This window comes from Rhinoraja longicauda, chromosome 42 (assembly GCF_053455715.1).
Source record: "Rhinoraja longicauda isolate Sanriku21f chromosome 42, sRhiLon1.1, whole genome shotgun sequence".
Lineage (NCBI taxonomy): Eukaryota > Metazoa > Chordata > Chondrichthyes > Rajiformes > Arhynchobatidae > Rhinoraja > Rhinoraja longicauda.
The window spans coordinates 6,411,901-6,434,103 of NC_135994.1; the positions used below are offsets into that span (position 1 = coordinate 6,411,901).

The 22,203-nt window shown below is 43.3% G+C and overlaps 1 protein-coding gene across 2 annotated transcripts; it reads right to left on the reverse strand.

The window, feature by feature from the left end:
* Positions 1-392: 392 nt before the first annotated feature.
* On the reverse strand, positions 393-20,450 carry dazap2 (DAZ associated protein 2). Of its 2 annotated transcripts, none has more exons than XM_078431362.1 (4): positions 20,296-20,450; positions 10,154-10,275; positions 4,357-4,587; positions 393-1,762 (listed from the first exon to the last, which is right to left on the reverse strand). In XM_078431362.1, exons 1-4 carry the CDS (start codon positions 20,306-20,308, stop codon positions 1,634-1,636), a joined length of 495 nt encoding a protein of 164 aa, XP_078287488.1. In that variant the 5' UTR covers positions 20,309-20,450; the 3' UTR covers positions 393-1,633. The 2 variants fall into 2 exon arrangements, with proteins under 2 accessions (XP_078287488.1, XP_078287487.1); XM_078431361.1 differs by having other exon boundaries at positions 20,290-20,445.
* Between the last annotated feature and the right edge of the window lie 1,753 nt (positions 20,451-22,203).

Here is a 22,203-nt window from a genome sequence, read left to right on the forward strand (position 1 = left end):
ATTTTTTGTTAATTTTACTTTTGATTATATCAAGTTTGGAAGGATGAGGAGGGACCTCTTTAAAACTTACCGAATAGTGAAAGACCTGGATAGAGTGGATATGGAGAGGATGTTTCCACTAGTGGGAGAGTCTAGGACCAGAGGACACCAGCCTCAGAATAAAAGGACGTACCTTTAGAAAGGAGATGGAGGAATTTCTTTAGTCAGAGGGCGGTGAATCTGTGGAATTCATGGCTGTGGAGGCCATGTCATTGGATATTTTTTAAGGCAGAGATTGAGAGATTCTGGATTAGTACGGGTATCAGGGGTTATGGGGAGAAGGCAGGGAAATGGGATTGAGAGGTAACGATAGCCTTGTTCAATTTAAGGCTATTAAATACCACAAGTCGATGTTAAAGTTTGAATTCTTTTTAATACATTTATCCAATACAGTTTAATCATGAGTGTCTATGCTCTTATTGACCAAGATTACATTTCTGTAACAGCAAGCTTAATTGTTTTTATCTTTAGCCACACAAAGCTGCCAACTTCTTGTACAGGGCGGAAAGAAATCAAAGCATCTGGGTTACAGGAAACATTATGCAGAACAACACAAGTCCAAAGATCTCAGGGTCCTTTTACCAAGGTCGTGCTTCCCAACTTTAAAAGTGGGCCATTGATTTTCAGAATTGTCACTTCGACTTTGAAACAGCAAATTCAAATCAGTAGGTGCACTTGAGAAGCTCAAATTATTGGCCAACACTGCTCCTCTTGGGATCAAAGCACAAAGTGAAATCTGTGGTGCCGAAAGAGCCAAGAGATTGGCGGAGATAACTAAATAAAATAATTGAAGTACTCTTAGAGAGATTTGAAGGAGCAGCCAAAAGCACTGTCACAAACATTGCTCTTGACAGTCTGGGCAAAATCAGATAGCAAAATAAGACAATGTGATTGTTCAATAAGTAAGCAGAGCAGAGGAGAAATAAATGCATCTCCTTCAAATAATTATTATTTGCGCAATTAGACCAAGGAAAAAATTTCAGATGCACTTAGCATGTTATAAAAAGCCCAGGCTTTCAGACCTCAGTAATTAGCGCAATTAAATCCACTTGGCATAGCATTAATATCCACCGGGCATAGCATTAATATCCACCAAAATTGCATTTTGTAATAAAATTAAAAGACATTTTATCATTTAATTTTCCTTGTTGAACAGCAATATGCATAACATCACTGTGCAGAAGTCACTTGCATATGTCTGCCATGGCCAAATCAGGACAGGAATATAGCAAGAGACACAGCAGTTTGTGATCTTTAAGTGCTGCTGACCGATACAGGTCAACACCGAATCATCTTAAATGGTGCTACTTATTGATCGTTTAGATTTTTTTGTTTTAATTCTTAAACATAAAAGCAAAAAAGTATTTTTGTTCACATCCCCCCCCCCCCCCCACCACCATTTTTTGTTGCAATAAGGCAACAATTCTACCCTCCCCTTCCCACCCCACCCCAAAAAAAAAAGCAGTGTTTGAAGAAAATGCTTTTAAACGGTACTACAAGGCTAATCAATTGCAAAACACCCACTACTGGTCTAAATAAATGGCACAGCTAATTGCTTCTTCCACTGTATGTTCTTGTCCGGGCTTTCATCTAATTACCACATAGCGTAACCACCATCAGAACCTCCGGAAACCCAGTTTCCCTTTTTTTGGGTTAGGACGACATTGCCACCCTGCATGGCTGCGATCTGAGCTGTGCTGGGAGGACAACCAGGTGGTGGTGGCTAAATTAAGAGAAAAATAAAATGTGCTTTTAAATTTAACCAACATTGTTTAGTGTAACCAAATCCTGCCATTAAAAAGCAGACAACCCAACTTAGCTTGCGTACTTTAAGTTTTTCTTTTGTTTTATTTTCCCCTCTCCAGTTTGCGCCTTTCAGAACATTTGCACACAGACAAGTTCCTTTTGCATAATATTTTGCCTTGAAACAGTTAAGAAACGAGTCATTTATTGGCGATGACATCTCTTTGCAAGCGCTCGTGGAGGCAAGGTGCAAAGATCCAGTTTTAAAAAACACAGAATCTTTCTTATCTAAATCCTAGATTGCTCAGCCAAAGGAACATCCTCTGCTTGCATCCAGCCAGTCAAGCCATTTTACCAATTTGTAAGCATCTGAGGAAACTGCTCATCTGAACTTCAAAAAGCATGGTTCCAATCTCCTCGTTCTCTCCTTGCATGGAGAACCAGCCCTACCTAGAGCCAGCCTCCTGAATGGTACCGCATCCACCACCACTGTTGTGGCTGCAGTGCACACCATCCACAACATGCACCAACCACTGTTACTTGCTCAGACTACTTCCACAGGACCACCAAACAGGTGACCTCTACAAAGAAGAAGGGCAACACAATCTGCAAGTTCCTCTCCAACTTGCACACCGCTCTAACCGTGGGTATATAATGCCATGATTGCAGGCTCCAAATCCTGAAACTCCCTAATTAAGAGCACGGTGGAAGAAATTTCACCAGCAGGACCGCAACAATTCATGAAGGCAAATCACTGCCACTTCCTCAAGGGCAATTAGCAATTGGGAACAAACAAAGGCTTTGCCATTAACATCCTCATCCCATTGATGAATAAATAAAAATACTATGCAGCAGGTTGCAAACTAGCTTATGTCAAGTCCTATATATTGTCACCAAAAATAATTGTGAAGACACAAAGCACAAGAGTGCAACACAGACGATATTAAACATGGATTTAGAGAAATGGGGGGAAACTTTTTTTAAAGCACATGTTGCTCAAAAGAAAGGGTACAAATCCCAGATATGACAGCTTGCTCATACAAACACTTTTCCATGCCCAGTTTGCGTACGGTGTACATTTTTGGCACTGTGCCACAACACAGGGCAGCACGGTGGCGTAGTGGTAGAGTTGCTGCCTTACAGTGCCAGAGACCCGGGTTTGATCCCGACTACGGGTGCTGTCTGTACGGAGTTTGTACTTTTCCCCCCATGTCCTACGAGGGTTTGCTCCGAGAACTTCGGTTTCTTCCCACACTCCAAAGACCTACAGGTTTGTAGGTTAATTGGCTTGGTGTAAACGTAAAAATGGTCCCCAGTGTAGGATAGTGTTAATGTGCGGGCATCGCTGGTCGATGTGGACTCGGTGGGCCGAAGGGCCTGTTTCCGCGCAGTATCTCTAAACTAAACTGGGAACTTTGTGATCTTAAGCAACTAAATCAGTGCAGCTGCGCATTTAAGCAATCAGAAAAGATTGCAAAGAGGACTTTACATCGGAAATATGTTACAGCGAGTTTAAACTATTTAAGATCTTCAAGGGAAAATATAATCATCCCAAAGTATCCTGGAACCTAAGTTTACAAAACTCTGGGCCAATACAAGGCATATACACAATCAAGTCAGAAATTACCCAAGGAGACCACAGAAATGGATGGTTATAATTTGTTTTAAAAAGAGGGTAATAAATAATTATCATTAAAAAGTAGAAATAAAGTGGGGTTCAAAACCAGTGAGCCTAGCATAGCTCTAAGTGACTATGGGCTTAGAATGATGTGTGAAGTTGCAAGAGATGCAAGATGGCCAGTGACAAGACAGCATGCTTTTCTGGAACTCATTTCATGGCCTTAGGAAAACCGGGGAAGAATTTCTCAAAGCTTGCACCACAGGTTTACTTGCCTCCCTAAAAGTTAATACAACTCGAGAGATAGACAGGGAATGGTACAAAATTGCTGCCTAAAACAGACAAGCTCGGTATTCCTGAGCCCGATTACCTCTTCAAATTTGATACTATGATATTTAAAAAAAATTAAAAGCACAAAATAAATTAGGCAACACAGGACGGGTGCACAGGTTTTGCAAAGATATTACTTACTACAGATTAGGATTATTAGTCACCATTATTTGGGAAGTTTAGTTTAGAGATACAGTATGGGAACAAGCCCATCGGCCCACGATGACCATCAATCACCTGTCAACACAAGCACTACGCTATCCCATTACCAACACATTAGGGGCAATTTTACAGAGGCCAGACCAGTAATGGTACAAACTAGTATGTCTTTGGGATGTGGGAGGAAACCAGAGCACCCGGAGGAAATCCACGTGGTCACAGGGAGAACACAAACTCCACACAGACAGTACCCAAAGCCAGGATTGAACCTGACGCTGTGAGGCATCAGCCCTACCCGCTGCACCACTGTGCCACCTCTGGCATTATATTTGTAGCTGCTTCCGTATCATAATACACAAATGGTAAAGTTATAAAATCGTGCAAAGCTTTCAAGCTAAAACCACAGAGAACATTAGGTAAGGTTACAAGTTATACTGCGGTACAATGCCAGCTGCCATTAAACCTACCGGGAGATTGAGAGTTGCTCCTGTCCCAAATCTGGCACCAGCATCATATCCTCCTTCCACAATCATGGTAGTTTGTTGAGGGATGATTTGTGGCACGACATAGTACCCCACAGGCATGACGGCCCTGCCTGCATTCATTTGTACCGAGGCAGTGGCTGGCACATAATAGTCACCTGGACAGCCAGCACTCATGCCAGATGAAGCCTGGACATATCCTGACTGTTGTTGAGCCTGAGATGCAAACAGATCCAATGATCATTTTATAGTAAAGTGCGAATTTACAATGCAGTTATCCAAAATATAAAGCAGAAATTTTGGAAACAAACAAACCAGCATTTCTGAAGAGAAACACGTGCATTTATCAAGTTCTTATATAAGGTTGTGTGCAGGAATGAACTGTGGATGCTGGTTTAAACAGAAGATAGACACAAAATGCTGGAGTAACTCAGTGGGTCAGCAACTCTAGAGAGAAGGAATGGGTGACGTTTCAGGTCTAGGCCGAGTCTGAAGAAGGGTCTCGACCAGAGACGTCACCCATTCCTTCTCTTCAAATATGCTGCCTGTCCCACCGAGTTACTCCAGCATTTTTGTGTCTATCCTATGCAGGGTCGACAATTAAAACGGTAACTTGAAAGTGAGGGAAGAGTTTCAAATTGATTTCTGCAACACCCCAATATTTGTATTCTTCCCTGTTTCTCCAAAAACCATTTAGACCTCCTTTGTGCACCCTCTCACCCACAGAAAGCAACACAACTCGAGGCAGTCACTTAACTATATGCCCATCATTCAGCAATGGAGTACGACAATTATAGACCAGAAAGGCCAATAAATCAGATTGAGTATTGCACAGAAAAACAGGACAAATAACCATGTAGTAAAGAACCCCTTGAGAAGAGGGATCATAACATGAAGGAACTTAAAAATTAACAGAATGGAAGTACATAATTATGACAGGTGAACTGGCCACAGTAGATTAGAAAACTAGGTTCAAAGATTATAACAGGCAAGTAATGACAGGCAATTAAATAAATAATTAATCACTCACAATATATATTCTTTTAAGGAACGATCATCTTTGCAATAAAAACCTGTGGCTAACTAAGGTTGGTAAAGGATAGCAAGAAACAAATTGCTGGAGGATCTCTGGGGGTTGAACACAGTCTGGAGGCAAAGGGATAGTTGACATTTCAGGTCAGGACCAGTGCAGGGACTCAACACTACAAACTGTAATCATAGATAGATCTCAAAGCAAAAAAAAACCCAGTTGTGCGAAACACAAAATAAACAGAAAGTCCCAAAGATCCTCAGGTCAGAGTTAATGAATCACCCTTCATCAGATCATTGGGAGATGCAACGAGACCTGGGTGTCGTGGTACACCAGTCATTGAAAGTAGGCATGCAGGTACAGCAGGCAGTGAAGAAAGCGAATGGTATGTTGGCATTCATAGCGAGAGGATTTGAGTATAGGAGCAGGGAGGTTCTGCTGCAGTTGTACAGTGCATTGGCGAGACCACACCTGGAGTATTGCGTACAGTTTTGGTCTCCTAATCTGAGGAAAGACATTCTTGCCATAGAGGGAGTACAGAGAAGGTTCACCAGATTGATTCCTGGGATGGCAGGACTTTCTTATGAAGAAAGACTGGATAGACTCGGCTTGTACTCGCTGGAATTTAGAAGATTGAGGGGGGATCTTATAGAAACTTACAAAATTCTTAAGGGGTTGGACAGGCTAGTTGCAGGAAGATTGTTCCCGATGTTGGGGAAGTCCAGAACAAGGGGTCACAGTTTAAGGATAAGGGGGAAGTCTTTTAGGACCGAGATGAGAACGTTTTTTTTCACACAGAGAGTGGTGAATTTGTGGAATTCTCTGCCACAGAAGGTAGTTGAGGCCAGTTCATTGGCTATATTTAAGAGGGAGTTAGATGTGGCCCTTGTGGCTAAAGGGATCAGGGGGTATGGAGAGAAGGCAGGTACGGGATACTGAGTTGGATGATCAGCCATGATCACATTGAATGGCGGTGCAGGCTCGAAGGGCCGAATGGCCTACTCCTATTTTCTATGTTTCTATGATCTGAAACATTAGCTCGGTTTCCATGTCCATAGATGCTACCTGCCATGCTGAGTATCTGCAGCATTTTCCATTCATATTTCATTTAAAGCATTTTTTTAAAATGCTCCAAAAAATAGGGAGTGATGGTTGCAGGGAGTGGAGTGAAGAAATGGGGCATAAAAAGGGAGATTCAAAGAACATGTGCTCAAATGGAAAATAATAGCTCAATAATCATCTCCTATACTCTCCATGTACCTGGAGAAAACAATTCAACACCATCCCAGCACTAAACATATCAAATACATTTTTAAATAAAGAAACTATTGTATGTGACAGAATCATATTTGAATAAGTGCTCAAGGGCAATGCTAGAAGCCAGGAGGCAGCCATGAAATGTAAACAACCTTAATCATGTTTGTGCCCAGCAAGTTATTTGTCATAAGAAAATAACTGCAGATGCTGTCATTGTTCCTTAGAAAATCTTGCTAAACAGAAGTCTGAAGAAGGGTCTCGACCCGAAACGTCACCCATTCCTTCTCTCCAGGGATGCTGCCTGTCCCGCTGAGTTACTCCGGCATTTTGTGTCTACCGTGCTAAACAGAGCATTGTGTTCTGCTGGAAGTCAATTACAGGCTCAACAAAAGAACATTCAACATTTTCACCAATTCAGGCTGTCCCTATGCACTTTTACTAAAAGCTTCTGTCAAAAGAACATTTTCTGTGTGTCAAGAATAAATGTGCTTAATACTGTTGCAGCTCATGCCATTGATGTCAGAAACCTCTACTAAAGACTCTACAATGTTTTTTAAAGCATTTTCCAAACTGTCAAGTCTTCCTTACATCACATTATCGACATGCAGGGAATATCCATCTCATAGAAACATAGAAAATAGGTGCAGGAGTAGGCCATTCGGCCCTTCGAGCCTGCACCGCCATTCAATATGATCATGGCTGATCATCCAACTCAGTATCCTGTACCTGCCTTCTCACCATACACCCTGATCCCTTTAGCCACAAGGGCCACATCTAACTCCCTCTTAAATATAGCCAATGAACTGGCCTCAACTACCTTCTGTGGTAGAGAATTCCACAGAATTCACCACTCTGTGAAAAAAAACGTTCTCATCTCGGTCCTAAAAGACTTCCCCCTTATCCTTAAACTGTGACCCCTTGTTCTGGACTTCCCCAACATCGGGAACAATCTTCCTGCATCTAGCCTGTCCAACCCCTTAAGAATTTTGTAAGTTTCTATAAGATCCCCCCTCAATCTTCTAAATTCCAGCGAGTACAAGCAGAGTCTATCCAGTCTTTCTTCATATGAAAGTCCTGCCATCCCAGGAATCAATCTGGTGAACCTTCTCTGTACTCCCTCTATGGCAAGAATGTCTTTCCTCAGATTAGGAGACCAAAACTGTACGCAATACTCCAGGTGTGGTCTCACCAATGCCCTGTACAACTGCTTATGCAAACATAGCAACATCCTCTAAAGAACTCTAGACAAAGCCAAGGGTAACCCCACTCAGGAAAACAAAAAGCAGTATTCTGTCAAATTACTCTATCACAGGGAAGTAATGATGGACAAGGGGGGGGGGGGGGGGGGGGGGAAGAGAACAGAGAGCTACGACCACTGCAGCCAAGTTCTAACACATCAAGACTGATGAGCAATGCAATGAAGGCTAACAATACACAAATGGCAGCAGACTAGGACCCAAGGCCTTCCAGCAACTTTAAACGGGTACCACAGATGAGTTGACTTGGTACGTAACCAAAAATAAGCACAAGAATAGATACACAAGAGACTATTTGTTACTCCAGCATTGTCAATCTGCTGGAGGATCTCAGTGGGTCAAGCAGCATCTGTGACAGCGAAAAAGGAATTGTCAACAATTCACGTTGAAATATCCCGATGCATGGCTTGAAATGTTGCCAATTTCTTTCCCCCCCCCTGATGCTGCTCGACCTGCTGAGTTCCCCCAGCAGATTGTTTGCAGAAGCGCAAGAATAGCTATTCCGTCCATCCTCAGAAATCTAACAACTTCTCTATTGCAGCGTCTAACAGAGTTCTGAGCTACTCAAATTTTGCCACTATTCTCCAATCCAAACACTCTGCCAAGTATTGAAAAGCTTTGTAGAAGATCCCATTCCTAACCTTAGCCATTAACCAGTTTTTCCAAACCAGTTTGTACTGTTATCCCTTTATCCTGCACTCAAGGTTCAATTTGAAATAGTGCTCAGGATTTACCTTTGCAGTTCCATTTAGCATTGTTGTAATTACCCATCTTATTAGACTCCTTTCAAGAATGAAGAGTGCAAATTTTTCTAAACAGAACCTTAAAACTCAGTTCGGCACAAAATGCTGGGGTAACTCAGTGGAACAGGCCACATCACTGAATAGAAGGAATGGGTGACTTTACGGGTCGACACCCTTCTTCAGACTCCTGCAGTCTGAAGAAGGGCCTCGATCTGAACCATCACCCATTCCGAGATGCTTCCTGTCCCGCTGAGTTAAAGGCGAGGCATTGAAGGCAAGGCTAGGCATTGAAGGTAAGGCAAGGTAAAGCAAGGCAAGACAAGGCATTGAAGGCAAGGCATTGAAGGTAAAGCAAGGCAAGGCATTGAATGAAGGGCATTTTGTGTCTATCTTCAGTGTAAACCAGCATCTATAGGTCCTTCCTTCACATAAAACTCAGTTCTTGGACATAAACCAAGTGGAAGACTCAATCTGACAGAAAAAGATCAACTTCTCACCTCCGTGCCTGCTCCGAATGAGCACGTTTGAGAAGGGCAACTGATCACTTTGAGAGGTATAAACATGTACTTGCTTATGCAGCAATTTCAACAGGGAATTAATTTGCAGATTAGAGGGACCAATCAAGAAATGAATTGCTCACCACCAACATTTTTGCCCAAGAGCAAAATACCTGCTTACGGGAAAAGGGCTGGCTTAATGCAATAAACATGGGGGGGTGAGGGGGTGGGATTAGTCTGAAGAAGGGCTCGACCCGAAACGTCACCCATTCCTTTTCTCCAGAGATGCTGCCTGACCTGCTGAGTTACTCCAGCATTTGGTCCCTACCTTAGTGCTAGAGTCTACATCTATTGCCGATGTTCCATTCTAGGCCTTCGGAAGAATGAATGTTGCTTGCATAGGGAGAATTTTGAAAATAACTGTGCAGATGGACCGAGTCTAAAGAACAGGGGTGGAGGGAATAAAATGATGTGCAATTACCTATAAATATGGGTAGATGCAGGCATTTAAAACTGGATGTGGAGATGGTTGAGAGATATACACACACAACGATTTAGTCCATTATTGACCCTCATTCCCTGATTCAGTCTGAAGAAGGGTCTCGACCCGAAACGTCGCCCATTCCTTCTCTGCTGAGATGTTGCCTGACCTGCTGAGTTACTACAGCATTTTGTGAATAAATACCTTCGACTCATTCCCCGATTGATCTGTACTGACTACCTGAGCTTTAACATGTCACTCCCATGGTTGTTATTGCCACAGGCCAATGCTTCCTCAAGTCCCACTCCTGGTCCAAATTTTATTCTGCAGTCAAGTCCCCCATAATTTAATCTCGATCCTTCTAATTGGAAAGAAAGCAGTTAACTTTCTAAATTATACGATGATTCACCGTATTATTGGTTAAAGATAGCACTCAGCGTATAAATAGTGAAAAGAGCTAGAATTGCCATTAAAAGATGTTATCCCCACAAAATCCTAATGCAAACCAAGTCACTCACCTGCAGATAAGCTGGAGATGGGCCAGAATAAGGTGGTGGCTGAGGATAATGGACAGCAGCAACATAATGGGGTGGCACCACCATCGCCTGTCTCGGATAACTTGGTTGCTGAGAATTTGAACCTAAAAGAAAATGGAGAGGGGGAGAAAAAACAATTACAGTGGTTGGCAACCAGGAGCCCCTACCCATTTCAGAACTCTGTTGTTGGGCACTTGGCCTGCCCAACAGAGCCGACTGCTTGTAAATAGGGTCTGAATGCTGGATAACGATGTAGACATTGGTTCACTTATCTGCCCGTTAATTTGGAGGATTTGAGAGACTTGTTCATCATATCACTCCAATAACTTCAAGTAGTCAAAGTCTCAAAAATAGAGGGGTCACTCCTGCCCACTGTCACGTTTAAGGTTTTCAAACAATTTATTCCTCAGGTGGGCAAAGGTTGTGCTGGCATACTGAAGATTGTGAATTTCATTGTTGAAGTATGCCCATATTTCCTCGAATCCCATTGTAGGAGCCATCTGTGTTTGTATTAGCTGTTTAGCATATCATATTATTTTATATCTTGCTGTATTATTTTTGGGCACTTGGGGGTTGTCGTGAGATGAATACATATATGGGCATAATGTACTGGGAGCCGCCAGAACTAGGTACTATCTGAGAATGCAGAGACGGGATGCGTTAGATGCAGAGAAGCTATGGCGAGATACAGTTCATACCAGATCTATGACGGGAGAAATACAAATCTGTTTGTATTACTACTTCAATAAACGACATTCAACTGAAAGGTCGTGAAGATCTCGGTTATCAATTTGCGTTAAGATCGATCACTCCAGCCTCCGTGAAATGGCAGTAAGCGGAAAGGATTTTAATGTAAGGACTGAAGCTGCCACTACACCCATTGTTGACCTTTGATGCCAGAGGACAGTATAGTTCAGGAGGATAGCTTGGTAGGAGACCTTTGGTTTGCAGATGTTGATTGCAAAGACCATATTTTTGTACACTTCAATGAATGAGCTGACTATGGCTTGGAGCTCAGCATCTCAATACATGTATATGCAAGCATTGTCTGCATTCTGCATATCCACTACTCAGTTGGGGATGACCTTGGTTCTGGTGGGGAACAGTTTCCTGTAGATTAGTTTCACTTCAGCAGGAAGCTTGTTCGAGACAAGGCCAAGAAACATTCGAAAAACATGTTGGAGCATTGACACAGCTTTGTATGACACCAGTTTGCACCAAGTTTTAGTTATTTACAGCAAATCTAAAATAAGGCACCAACCAGAGAGGTGCCCTGTTCTATGGTTCCAACTCGTCATTCTGAATTTCCCAAGTTTAAAAAACACAATTTCCTGGAAACTGCTTCAGTCAGGTCTAAACAGAAAGTGAAACTTTCAGGCCTGGCCACTGGATGGAGTTGATGCTATTAATTTTGCTCAGAGAAAATGTATAATACATCATTTTCAACTAGTACTAGACCAAGTGGACCCGTTGGGCCCAAGCCTCTCCTGCATTGGTGCAGCACCCTGTCCTCCCCCCTCCCCTCTCCCCCACTCCCTTCCCCCTCAACTTTAAAATGTGAATAATTTTAAAAATATAAGACCGATTTCAATAAAACTACTTGCATTATCACTAAAGTGACAATGGTGAGTAAGGTGGGCCTAAAATTGTCGCACTATCGTGTACTGTTTTGGCTGAAGTTCAGTCACAAACAAGATAACAAACGAGAATTTTAGTATATAGATGTAATGTTCCCAGATCAAGTACAGCATGTGTGCAAAATCAAACTTCCACCACTTTGCTCCAATAAAGGGGCATTGATTTTGTGTTGTATAAAGGCAGAATGTTTACAGATTCAGTTAACCATTTTGCTTTCCACACCATAGAGGTAAAAATCAGCCCCAATCTCAAAGTAGCAATGCCTGTTGTACCAATGTAATATTTACTTTTCTCCAATAAGTCATCACTATAATTAGAGCAAGGTTAACGTATTTTAGAATCAAGTTAGAGAGAAAAGGAGGCAGCATCAAGCTGTGGAGTGGCACTACAACAGGCAATCACACTCGAGAGGTCAGCGATGATTTTTCTAGATGTGCCATGTAGAGCAAGATGGTAAAATGGATTTTCATACACAGTTTGCCTTTATAGGATAAAACAGGTTAAAATGAATCTCACATTATTGGAGCAGGGTAGAGGAATCTTTACTCAGGGCAGAATCCATATAAACCCTCCTGCTAGCAAAGAGAGCAAACTGTTAACTTTTCTACCTGGGCACAATTGAAACCAAGACCACAATCTGCAGATCAGTTCAAACATTCAATTCGCCCATACATGCTCCTTTATTCACAAAAAAAAGACACAAAGTGCTGGGGTATCTCAGCAGGTCAGGCAGCATCTCTGGAGGATATGGATACGTGATGTTTCAGGTCAGGACCCTTCTTCAGACTAGTCTACTCTAGTCTCCTTTAATATTTTAAAATTTGTGCTACACATTGCTTTGTTCTTCACCACTTTAAGCCTAAGGTCAAATCCTTCAAAACTAAATGCTGCAATCACATGCCAGCAGGTTCACCTGCCATTTGATTATAGAAAGCAGATTTTTTAAAACTTGCTATTCGAAAATTGATCCTTCCTTCATGAAGAAACTTTGTCTTTCATTTCATACTTGCTCATACGACCATGGTTATTGCTCTTAAGTTTGTCTTTTCAAAAATAAATTCTTCCATCCTGTATCCTCAATGATCAGAGCAAGATGTCACCTGTAATTCCATTTCCAGGTCAAAACTCTGACGTCATCATTTCCCACAGCACTGCAAATCCTAAGGGTGTTGTGCCACAAGATATCTTGTTTTTGTTTCCTTGCAATGTACCCAGGTCCCTCCAGATTAATTTGTGACAAATCTTGCTGCAAAGGGAGAGTAGCCCTTTCAAGGTAGAGTAGCCTTTTCTCTCTCTGGAGTAAAATAACCAATTCACAGCATATGGATGGCATAGCTGATGATTAAAGAACCACAGTGAACCATAATCACATTGTTCAGTGACATAATTTGAAATCACTACACCAAAGTAGTAGGTTTGAATCAGAGTAGATAGTCAAGTCAATTTTATTTGTATAGCACATTTAAAAACAACCCACGTTGACCAAAGTGCTGTACATCTGATTATGTACTAAGGAAAAATAAAATGAAACATACAGTAAGTAGCACACAAACATAACAGCACATACAAAACAGTTCACAGCGCCTCCTCAATGAGCCTCAAACGCTAGGGAGTAGAAATAGGTTTTGAGCCTGGACTTAAAGGAGTCGATGGAGGGGGCAGTTCTGATGGGGAGAGGGATGCTGTTCCACAGTCTAGGAGCTGCAACCGCAAAAGCGCGGTCACCCCTGAGCTTAAGCCTAGACCGCGGGATAGTGAGTAGCCCCAAGTCGGCCGACCTGAGGGACCTGGAGTTAGAGATGTGGGTTAGAAGATTTTTGATGTGGGGGGGGGGAATGTCCATTTAGGGCTTTATATGTGAATAGGAGGAGCTTGAAGTTGATTCTGTACCGTACAGGGAGCCAGTGGAGAGAGGCCAGAATCGGCGTGATGTGGTCCCTTTTACGGGTACCCGTCAGGAGTCTCGCTGCGGCGTTTTGGACCAGTTGCAGGCGGGACAGGATGATTGGCTGATCCCAGTGTATAGGGAGTTGCAGTAGTCTAGGCGGGAGGAAATGAATGCATGAATGATTTTTTCAGTGTCGTCGAATTGGAGGAAAGGTTTGATTTTAGCTATGGTACGAAGTTGGAAGAAGCTGGCTTTTACCACAGCGTTGACTTGCTTGTCAAACTTTAATGCAGAGTCAAATATCACGCCGAGGTTTTTGACATGTGGTTTGACTAGGCAGGATAGGCTTCCAAGACTGCCTGTTATCGATTTGATGGAGTCGGGGGGGCCGAATAGGATGACCTCAGACTTGCTCTCGTTTAATTGGAGGAAGTTCTGTGCCATCCAACATTTTATGTCCTCAAGGCAGTGTAAGAGGCTGTTTAAATTTGACTGGTTGTTGGGTTTCAGGGAGAGGTAAAGCTGAGTGCCATCGGCATAGCAGTGGAAAGAAATGCCGTGCCTTTGAATGATTTGGCCAAGGGGGAGCATGTATAGAGAGAAGAGAATGGGGCCTAGGATGGAGCCTTGTGGAACTCCGCAGGAGAGGCCAGCTGGAGCAGAGGAATAACTGCCTATGTTGATGGTGAAACTCCTATCTTTGAGGTACGAAGCGAACCAGCTCAGGGCAGTGCCATCAATGCCAACCGCGTACCGGAGACGGTAAATGAGGATGGTGTGGTCCACTGTATCGAACGCTGCGCTGAGGTCGAGAAGGAGCAGGATTGCACAGTCGCCGGTGTCGATGGCGAGAAGCAGGTCGTTGTGTACCTTCAACAAGGCAGACTCTGTGCTGTGGTGGGCTCTGAAACCTGACTGGAAACTTTCCAGGATGGTGTTTTGGTGTAGGTAGGGCACTAATTAGTTTAGAATTGCCTTCAAGAACTTTTGACAGGAATGGCAGTTTGGAAATGGGTCTATAGTTGCTAGGCAAGGTGGGGGTCTAGGTTAGGTTTTTTCAGTAGGGGCTGGACCACCGCGTGCTTGAAACAGGTTGGAACAGTGCCAGTGGCCAGAGAACTGTTGATAATAGAGAGGATGCTGGGACCGGCTATTGCAATGACATCCTTCAGAAGGGCAGTGGGGGCAGGATCAAGGGGGCAGGATCAAGGGGGCAGGTTGCAGGTTTTATAGCGGAGACAAACTTTGCAAGGGAGGATAGAGTGACGGGTTGGAAACAGTCCAATTTAGATGAACAGACTAGTGAGACAGCTAGGTCACGGGTGGGAGGGGAAATGTTCATTCTAATGTTCTCAACTTTGCTGGTGAAAAATTTAGCGAATTCTTCGCACTTAGCAGGGGACCCAACTAAGCTGGTACTGGGGGCGGGACATATGACAGAGGTAATTGTGCTAAATAGGACCTTGGAGTTATGAGAGTTTTTGGAGATAAGGTCGGAGAAGTATTGTGCTCTAGCAGACTTTACTGCTTCCTGGTATTTGAGAAGATTGTTTCTCAGAATTTCGAAGGAAATTTGAAGCTTGTCACATTTCCACCTCCGTTCTGATTTTCTGCACTCCCTTCTTAGGGCTTTGGTGGTGTCATTGAGCCAAGGCCGACCTTTGGGCTTAGGCTTTTTCATTTTAAGGGGAGCGATAGAATCCAGGATGGAAGAGCAAGTGATATTAAATAAAGAGGTGAGATCCTCAGTGCTGAGATGGGGGGGAGAAGCCTCAATAGTGCAGATGTTGGGGGCAGCTGTGAGAGCCTCGGAGAATTTAATGGCAGTCAATGAATTTATGTCACGGGAGTAACGAACAGGGAGATGAGATTTTGCGGGAGATAAAGGCAGAGATGCGTCAAAAATGATAGCGCTGTGGTCCGATAGACAGGCCTCAGTAGTTTCAATGTTGTAGATTGGGAATCCGGACGATAACACTAGGTCGAGAGTATGGCCTAACTTGTGAGTGGGTCCCGTGGTGTGAAGAGCCAGATTGAAGGACTCAACCAGGTGCATAAATTCACTCACAAGAGGCTTAGTGGGACAGCAAACATGAATGTTAAAGTCACCAAGAATCATGACTCGGTCAAATTTGGGCAAAATGCTAGAAATCAGATCAGCAAATTGGGTGATGAAGTCCTTATGCATTTTTGGTGGGCGATACACAAGAACAATTAAGAGGGGATAGCTAGGCCTACTTTAATTAGTTGCACCTCGAAACTGGAGAAATGATCAGCGTTCAGGAGGCGGCAGTTGAAATGCTTCTTAAACACAGTGGCTAAGCCCCCACCGCGTCCGGAGAGCCTAGGCAAGCTGAAGATAAGATATTTAATCACAAGTTCTAAAGTGTGAAAGTTAGCATAACAAAGTATTGTTTACAATGTGAAAGTTGGCCTTGACATCCACCATCATGAAATGCTTCGAGAGGTTAGTTTAGAGATACAGCACGGAAACAGGCCCTTCAGCCTACCGAGTCCACGCCGACCAGCGCTCGCCACACATTAACACCATCCTACACACACTGGGACAATTTTTACATTTACCCAGCCAATTAACCTACAAACCTGCACGTCTTTGGCGTGTGGGAGGAAACCAAAGATATCGGAGAAAACCCACGCAGGTCACAGGGAGAACGTACAAACTCCGTACAGACAGCACCCATAGTCAGGATCGAACCCGGGTCTCCAGTGCTGCATTCGCTGCAAGGCAGCAACTCTACCACTGCGCCCCGTGACTGTATGACACACATTAACTCCAGCCTACCAAGCTGCCTTGATCCACTGCAGTTTATCTACCACCACAACAGGTCCACGGCTGATGCCATCTCCCTCGCCCTACACTCATTCCTGGAACACCTGGTCAGACTCCTATTCATAGACTATAGCCCTGCTTCGAATACCATTATCCCAAACAAGCTCATCTCCAAACATATGGAACGGAGTCAGCATTCCTTGCTGCAACTGGATCCTCGACTTCCTGACCAACAAGCAGTGAGGATAGGTGACAAATCATCTTCTATTATACTCCTTATACACTCGCGACAGTGCAGCCAATACCAAATACAACTCCATTTGTAAATTCACAGACAACACCACGATAGCGGGTCGGATGTCAAATAATGACAAGACGAATTACAGGAAGGAGATTGAGAACTTCGTAACCTGGTGGCAAGACAAAGGGGATCATGACCGACTTCAGGAAGCGAAGCAGTACACATGTCCATGTACACAAGTAGCCGAAGTAGAGATGGGCAAAAGCTTCAAGTTCCTGGGAATAAATATCACCAGCAAATTGTCCTGGACCAGCCGCATCAAAGCCATGGCCAAGAAAGCACACCAACGCCTCCACTTCCTTAGAAGGCTTGGCAGGTTTGGCATGTCTCCAACAACCCTCACCAACGTCTACAGATGTGCCGTAGAAAGAATCTTATCGGGATGCATCACAGTATGCTTTGTGAACAGCTCCAGCCAAGAGCGCAAGAAATTGCAGAGAGTTATGGACGTAGCCCAGACCATCACACAAACCAACCTCCCTTCCATCGACTCCATCTACACCTCACACTGCCTCGGCAAGGCCAGCAGCATAATCAAAGACCAGTCGCACCCCGGCAACTCCCTCTTCTCCCCTCTCCCATCAGGCAAGATGTACAGAAGTGTGAAAACACACACCTCCAGATTTAAGGACAGTTTCTTCCCAGCTGTTACCAGGCAACTGAGCAGTCCTTTCATCGGCTGGACACCGGTCCTGACCTCCCATCTACCTCATTGGAGGCCTTTGAATTATCTTTAATCGGACGTCAACGTTATATTTTGCACTAAATATTGTATCCTTTGTCCGTGCACTGTGGACAGCTTGATTGTGTTCTCTTTATAGTATTTTCTATGACTGGATAACATGCAAACAAAGATTTTTCAATATACCTTGGTACATGTAACAATAATAAATTAAACCAAGCCAGGTGCATCCAAAGTTGCAGAGACCAATCACCTCAATATAGGGACATATTGCAGGAGGTTCTCAATTGCCCAGTCCGCAGTGACCATTGATCACCCATTCACACGAGTTCCATCTTATCCCACTATCTTGTCCACTCCCTACATAATAGGGGTAATTTACAGAGGGCTAATTAACATACAAAGCCACAGGTCTTTGGGATGTGGGAGGAAACCAGAGCACCCAGTAGAAACCCACTCCGCACGGCAGCTTGTATAAACTCCGCATGGACAGCACCCGAGGTCAGGATCATATATTATGAAATCATGACATGGAAACTATGGCACCTTCCTATGGGCAAATTGGCATCCATTTATCAACATTACATTGATTATACTTTCAAAGTGTAAAACAGCTATAATGTCTTCTGGAATACCTGGATGTTATGAAACATGTTAAAAGTATGTCTTTCTGAGCACAATGTACAGGTGCATGGATAGAAAAGGTTTAGAGGAATATGGGCAAAATGCAGGCAAGTGGGATTGGCTTAGATGGAGCATCTTGGTCAGCATGGACAAGTTGGGCCAAAGGGCCTGTTTCCATACTGTATGACTATATGCAATATCTATTATTAGTTTGTGATATTAACCTTTTCATACACTGCAGGTGTCACTTATCAAAAGTTGTATGTATACTGGAAAAAAATGTTACCAAAAAAAAAGTGCTCGTACTCCCATCCATCCAGCAAATACACACATACATTTGGAAAATAATCAGCGATGATGATTCTTTCTGCGGCCACGGTGCTTGTCCTTGGTAACAAGACAAGATGCTCAGAGGTATCACTCAAGCATATCCTCTGAGAGTCATAAACTTTGTTTTAGGTCGGAGACCCTTTGTTATTTGACCTGCAACATTCACCCTGTGCCTCTTTCTACAGATACTACCCCACTTGCTCAGTATTTCCAGCAAGTTATGTTATGGTTCGATTTCTAGCACCTGTGACTTTATCTTCCCCTCAGTGTGTGCAAATCACTAGAACAAAGGATGTTTATTTATCCCATTTATATAATAAGCTTTAGAACCTGAGCAATCAGGCTAGGCCACCAGCATAATCAAGAAACCATCCCACCAGTCACTCCCTCTTCTCTCCCATCAGACAAGAGATACAGAAGTTTGAAGACTCACACCTCCAGATTCAGGGTCAGTTTCTTCCCAGCTGTTATCAGGCAATTGAACCTAGCTAGAGAGCAGTCCTGGCCTTCCAAATACCCCATGGGAGACCTTTAAACCACCTTGAATCTTACTTTACCTTGCACTAAATATTGTACCCTTTATCCTGCATCAGTACACTGTGGATAACTCAATTACAACCATGTATATGTAAGCTTTTCTGACTGGATAACATACATCAAAAAAGCTTTTCACCATACCTCAGTACACATGACAATAAACTAAACTATAACCTGATAATTGTTATACAACTATTATTGCTATATAAGTGTTATGTAATATTGTTATGTCTGAGTCAGACATGCCCCACATTAATTTTTGTTCCTATTGGCAATAGTTGTAATCATATAGTCATAGAGTGTGAAAACAGGCCCTTCAGCCCAACTTGCCCACACCAGCCAACACATCCCAGCTACACCAGCCCCACCTGCCTGCATTTGGCCCATATCTTGCATTAAATGTTATTCCCTTATCATGTATCTGTCAAAGACTCAATTGTAATCATGTATTGTATTTCTGCTCACTGGTTAGCAAATGCTTTTCATTCTACCTCATTACACATGACAATAATGTGTAGGAAAATAACTGCAGATGCTGGTACAAATCGAAGGCATCACAAAATGCTGGAGTAACTCAGCAGGTCAGGCAGCGTCTCAGGAAGGCAGCGTCTCAGGAGAGAAGGAATGGGTGACATTTCAGGTCGGAAGGATCTCAATCCAAAACGTCACCCATTCCTTCTCTCCTGAGATGCTGCCTGACCCGCTGAGTTACTCCAGCATTTTGTGATACACATGACAATAAACTAAACTATCCCTCCAAACCTGTCCTTCCATGTACCTGTCTAATCGTTTCTTAAACGTTACAATAGTCCCTGCCTCAATACCTCCTCCGGCAGCTTGTTCCAGACACCCTTACCCCTCAGACTCCTATTAAATCTTCTATCTTCTCCCCCCCTCCCCCCTCCTTCGCCTTAAAGAGTCGAGAGTGTTTTATTGTCACATGTCCTCGATAGAACAATGGAAGTCTTACTTGCAGCAGTACAACAGAATATGTAAACATAGTGCACTGTAAAATATATTCACAAACCTCCTCGATTCCCCCTACTCTGGGCAAGAGACCCTGTGTATCTACCCGATCTTTACTGTGACTGGATAACGTGCAAGACAAAGCTTTTCATTGTACCTCGGTGTGTGCGACAATAATGTGATGAACTAAACGGGCCGAGGGTCCCGGCGGGGTTGGTGGGACGTCCGACGAGAGGCGGCATAAGGTTGTCGCGAGGCGCCGATCGGCGGCGGCGGCCGCCCCCCCCCCTCGCCCCCGGGAGCCCGCGCTTTTCCCCGGTACCGCGGCCGCCGCTTCCCCGCCCAGGTGAACGAGCCTCACCTTTACCTTGCTTGCTCATGGTGCGGCCGGTACTCGTTGCTGCTCACAGCTTCTTCGTCGTCGTGTTCGTCGAAAGACTTCTTTTTCTTGGCCGCTGCTCCGCTCTTACTTCCTTATCAACGCTACGTGCCACATACGCGTCCGACGCATGCAAATTACCCCGGGCTCTTAAAGGGGAATTGGTGTCGTTGTGCTGATTGAAAAGGATATACTGGTGAAAGAGAAAAAGTTTCCCCCCCCCCTAATGTGTCACCGCATGCGATCAATTTTACACAGCAGGGGGGAAATGAGCCCCCAATTAAGGCTCAAGTTCTCTTCACCTTTTAAAGCGCTTGCTTTTCCTTAGAACACGACAATGCTACACAGTAAACACATTCAGTTGTTATTCTTTCTGGATTGTAAACATTATTCAAATTATTCAAGAGTCAAGAATGTTTTATTGTCATATGTCCCAATAAAATTCTTACTTGCAGCAGCACAACAGAATATGTACACATAGCACTCTATAAACAATATAAACTCTATAAACAGAAAGTTCAGTTGGGACACACACACACATACAACATATAGATTTTAGATTTTTTTTAGATTTAGAGATACAGACATATACATACACACAACTCAACTTCAGATAACAGATGTCAGATTTGTCTGAGGATAATGGGCACCACAGTCAAATGACCCATTAACATTTGGCTAATAGAACTAGCTTGGATAGTGTGATCTTTGTTCACTGTATAGCTTTTTATTGTTTATTGTCGAGTATTATTGTTGTTATTGTAGCTATAGTAACCCCAACGATTTTCACCAACTTCTACACATGTGCTACAGATACAGAAAGCATTTTATCAGGATGCATCACAACATGATTTTGCAACAGCAATGAACCCAGCACCAAACCCTGAACAACACTATTAGTCACAGGCCTCCAGTCCAAAACACAACCTTCCTTCCATGATGCCAAGTTACTATCCAGTCAGGGAGCTCTCCTTAGATTCCATGCGACCTAACCTTCCAGAATAGTCTACCATGCGGAACCTTGTCAAATGCCTTGCTGAAATCCATATATACAATGTCTACAGTTCTGCCCTTATCTCCTGTCCCCTATTTGCCCTCCTGATTTCCATTTTTAGCTTGCTTCACAGTTCCCGAAACTCCTCCAGGGATACACTTGATCCCAGCTGCCTATACCTGCCTCCTCCTTATTCTTGACCATAGCCTCAATTTCATTTGTCATTCTAGTTTCCTTACACCCACCTGCTCTGCCCTTCACTATAATAGGAACATGCATGTCCTGGACTGGGGTCAGCACATTTTTAAAAACATCCCACTTTCCGGGAGTTCCTTTTCCTTCAAACAACCTGTTGAACGAGTTCCTATCTGAAACCTTGAGAGTTGGCCTTACCCAAATTTAGAATTTTAACTAGTGGGCCCGCCCTGTCTCTACCCATAACTATCTTAGACTAGAGAGCAGTCCTGACCTACCATCTATCTCATTGGAGACCCTCAAATTTTATCTTGCACTAAACGTTATACCCTTTATCTGCACACTGTGGACGGCTTGATTATACTCATGTATAGTCTTTCTCCTGACTGGATAGCACGCAACAACAATGCTTTTTGCTGTACCTTGGTACACGTGACAATAAACTAAAACTAAACTAAACTATAAACTAATAATAGTTATATAACTATTAATTGTATTATTGTTATATTAATATTGTTATATTAAATAGTGGCAATAGTTGTATAGGATCACAGTAGCACCCTAACAACAATCTGGAAGTAATGGAAAATGTTATCTATTTCAGCCTTGACTATAATTAGTCACTCAGCGTCCACAGCCTTCTGAAGTGGAGAATGTTAAGGATTCACAGTCCTTCGGAAGAAAAAATAAATCACTCCAAAATCTTT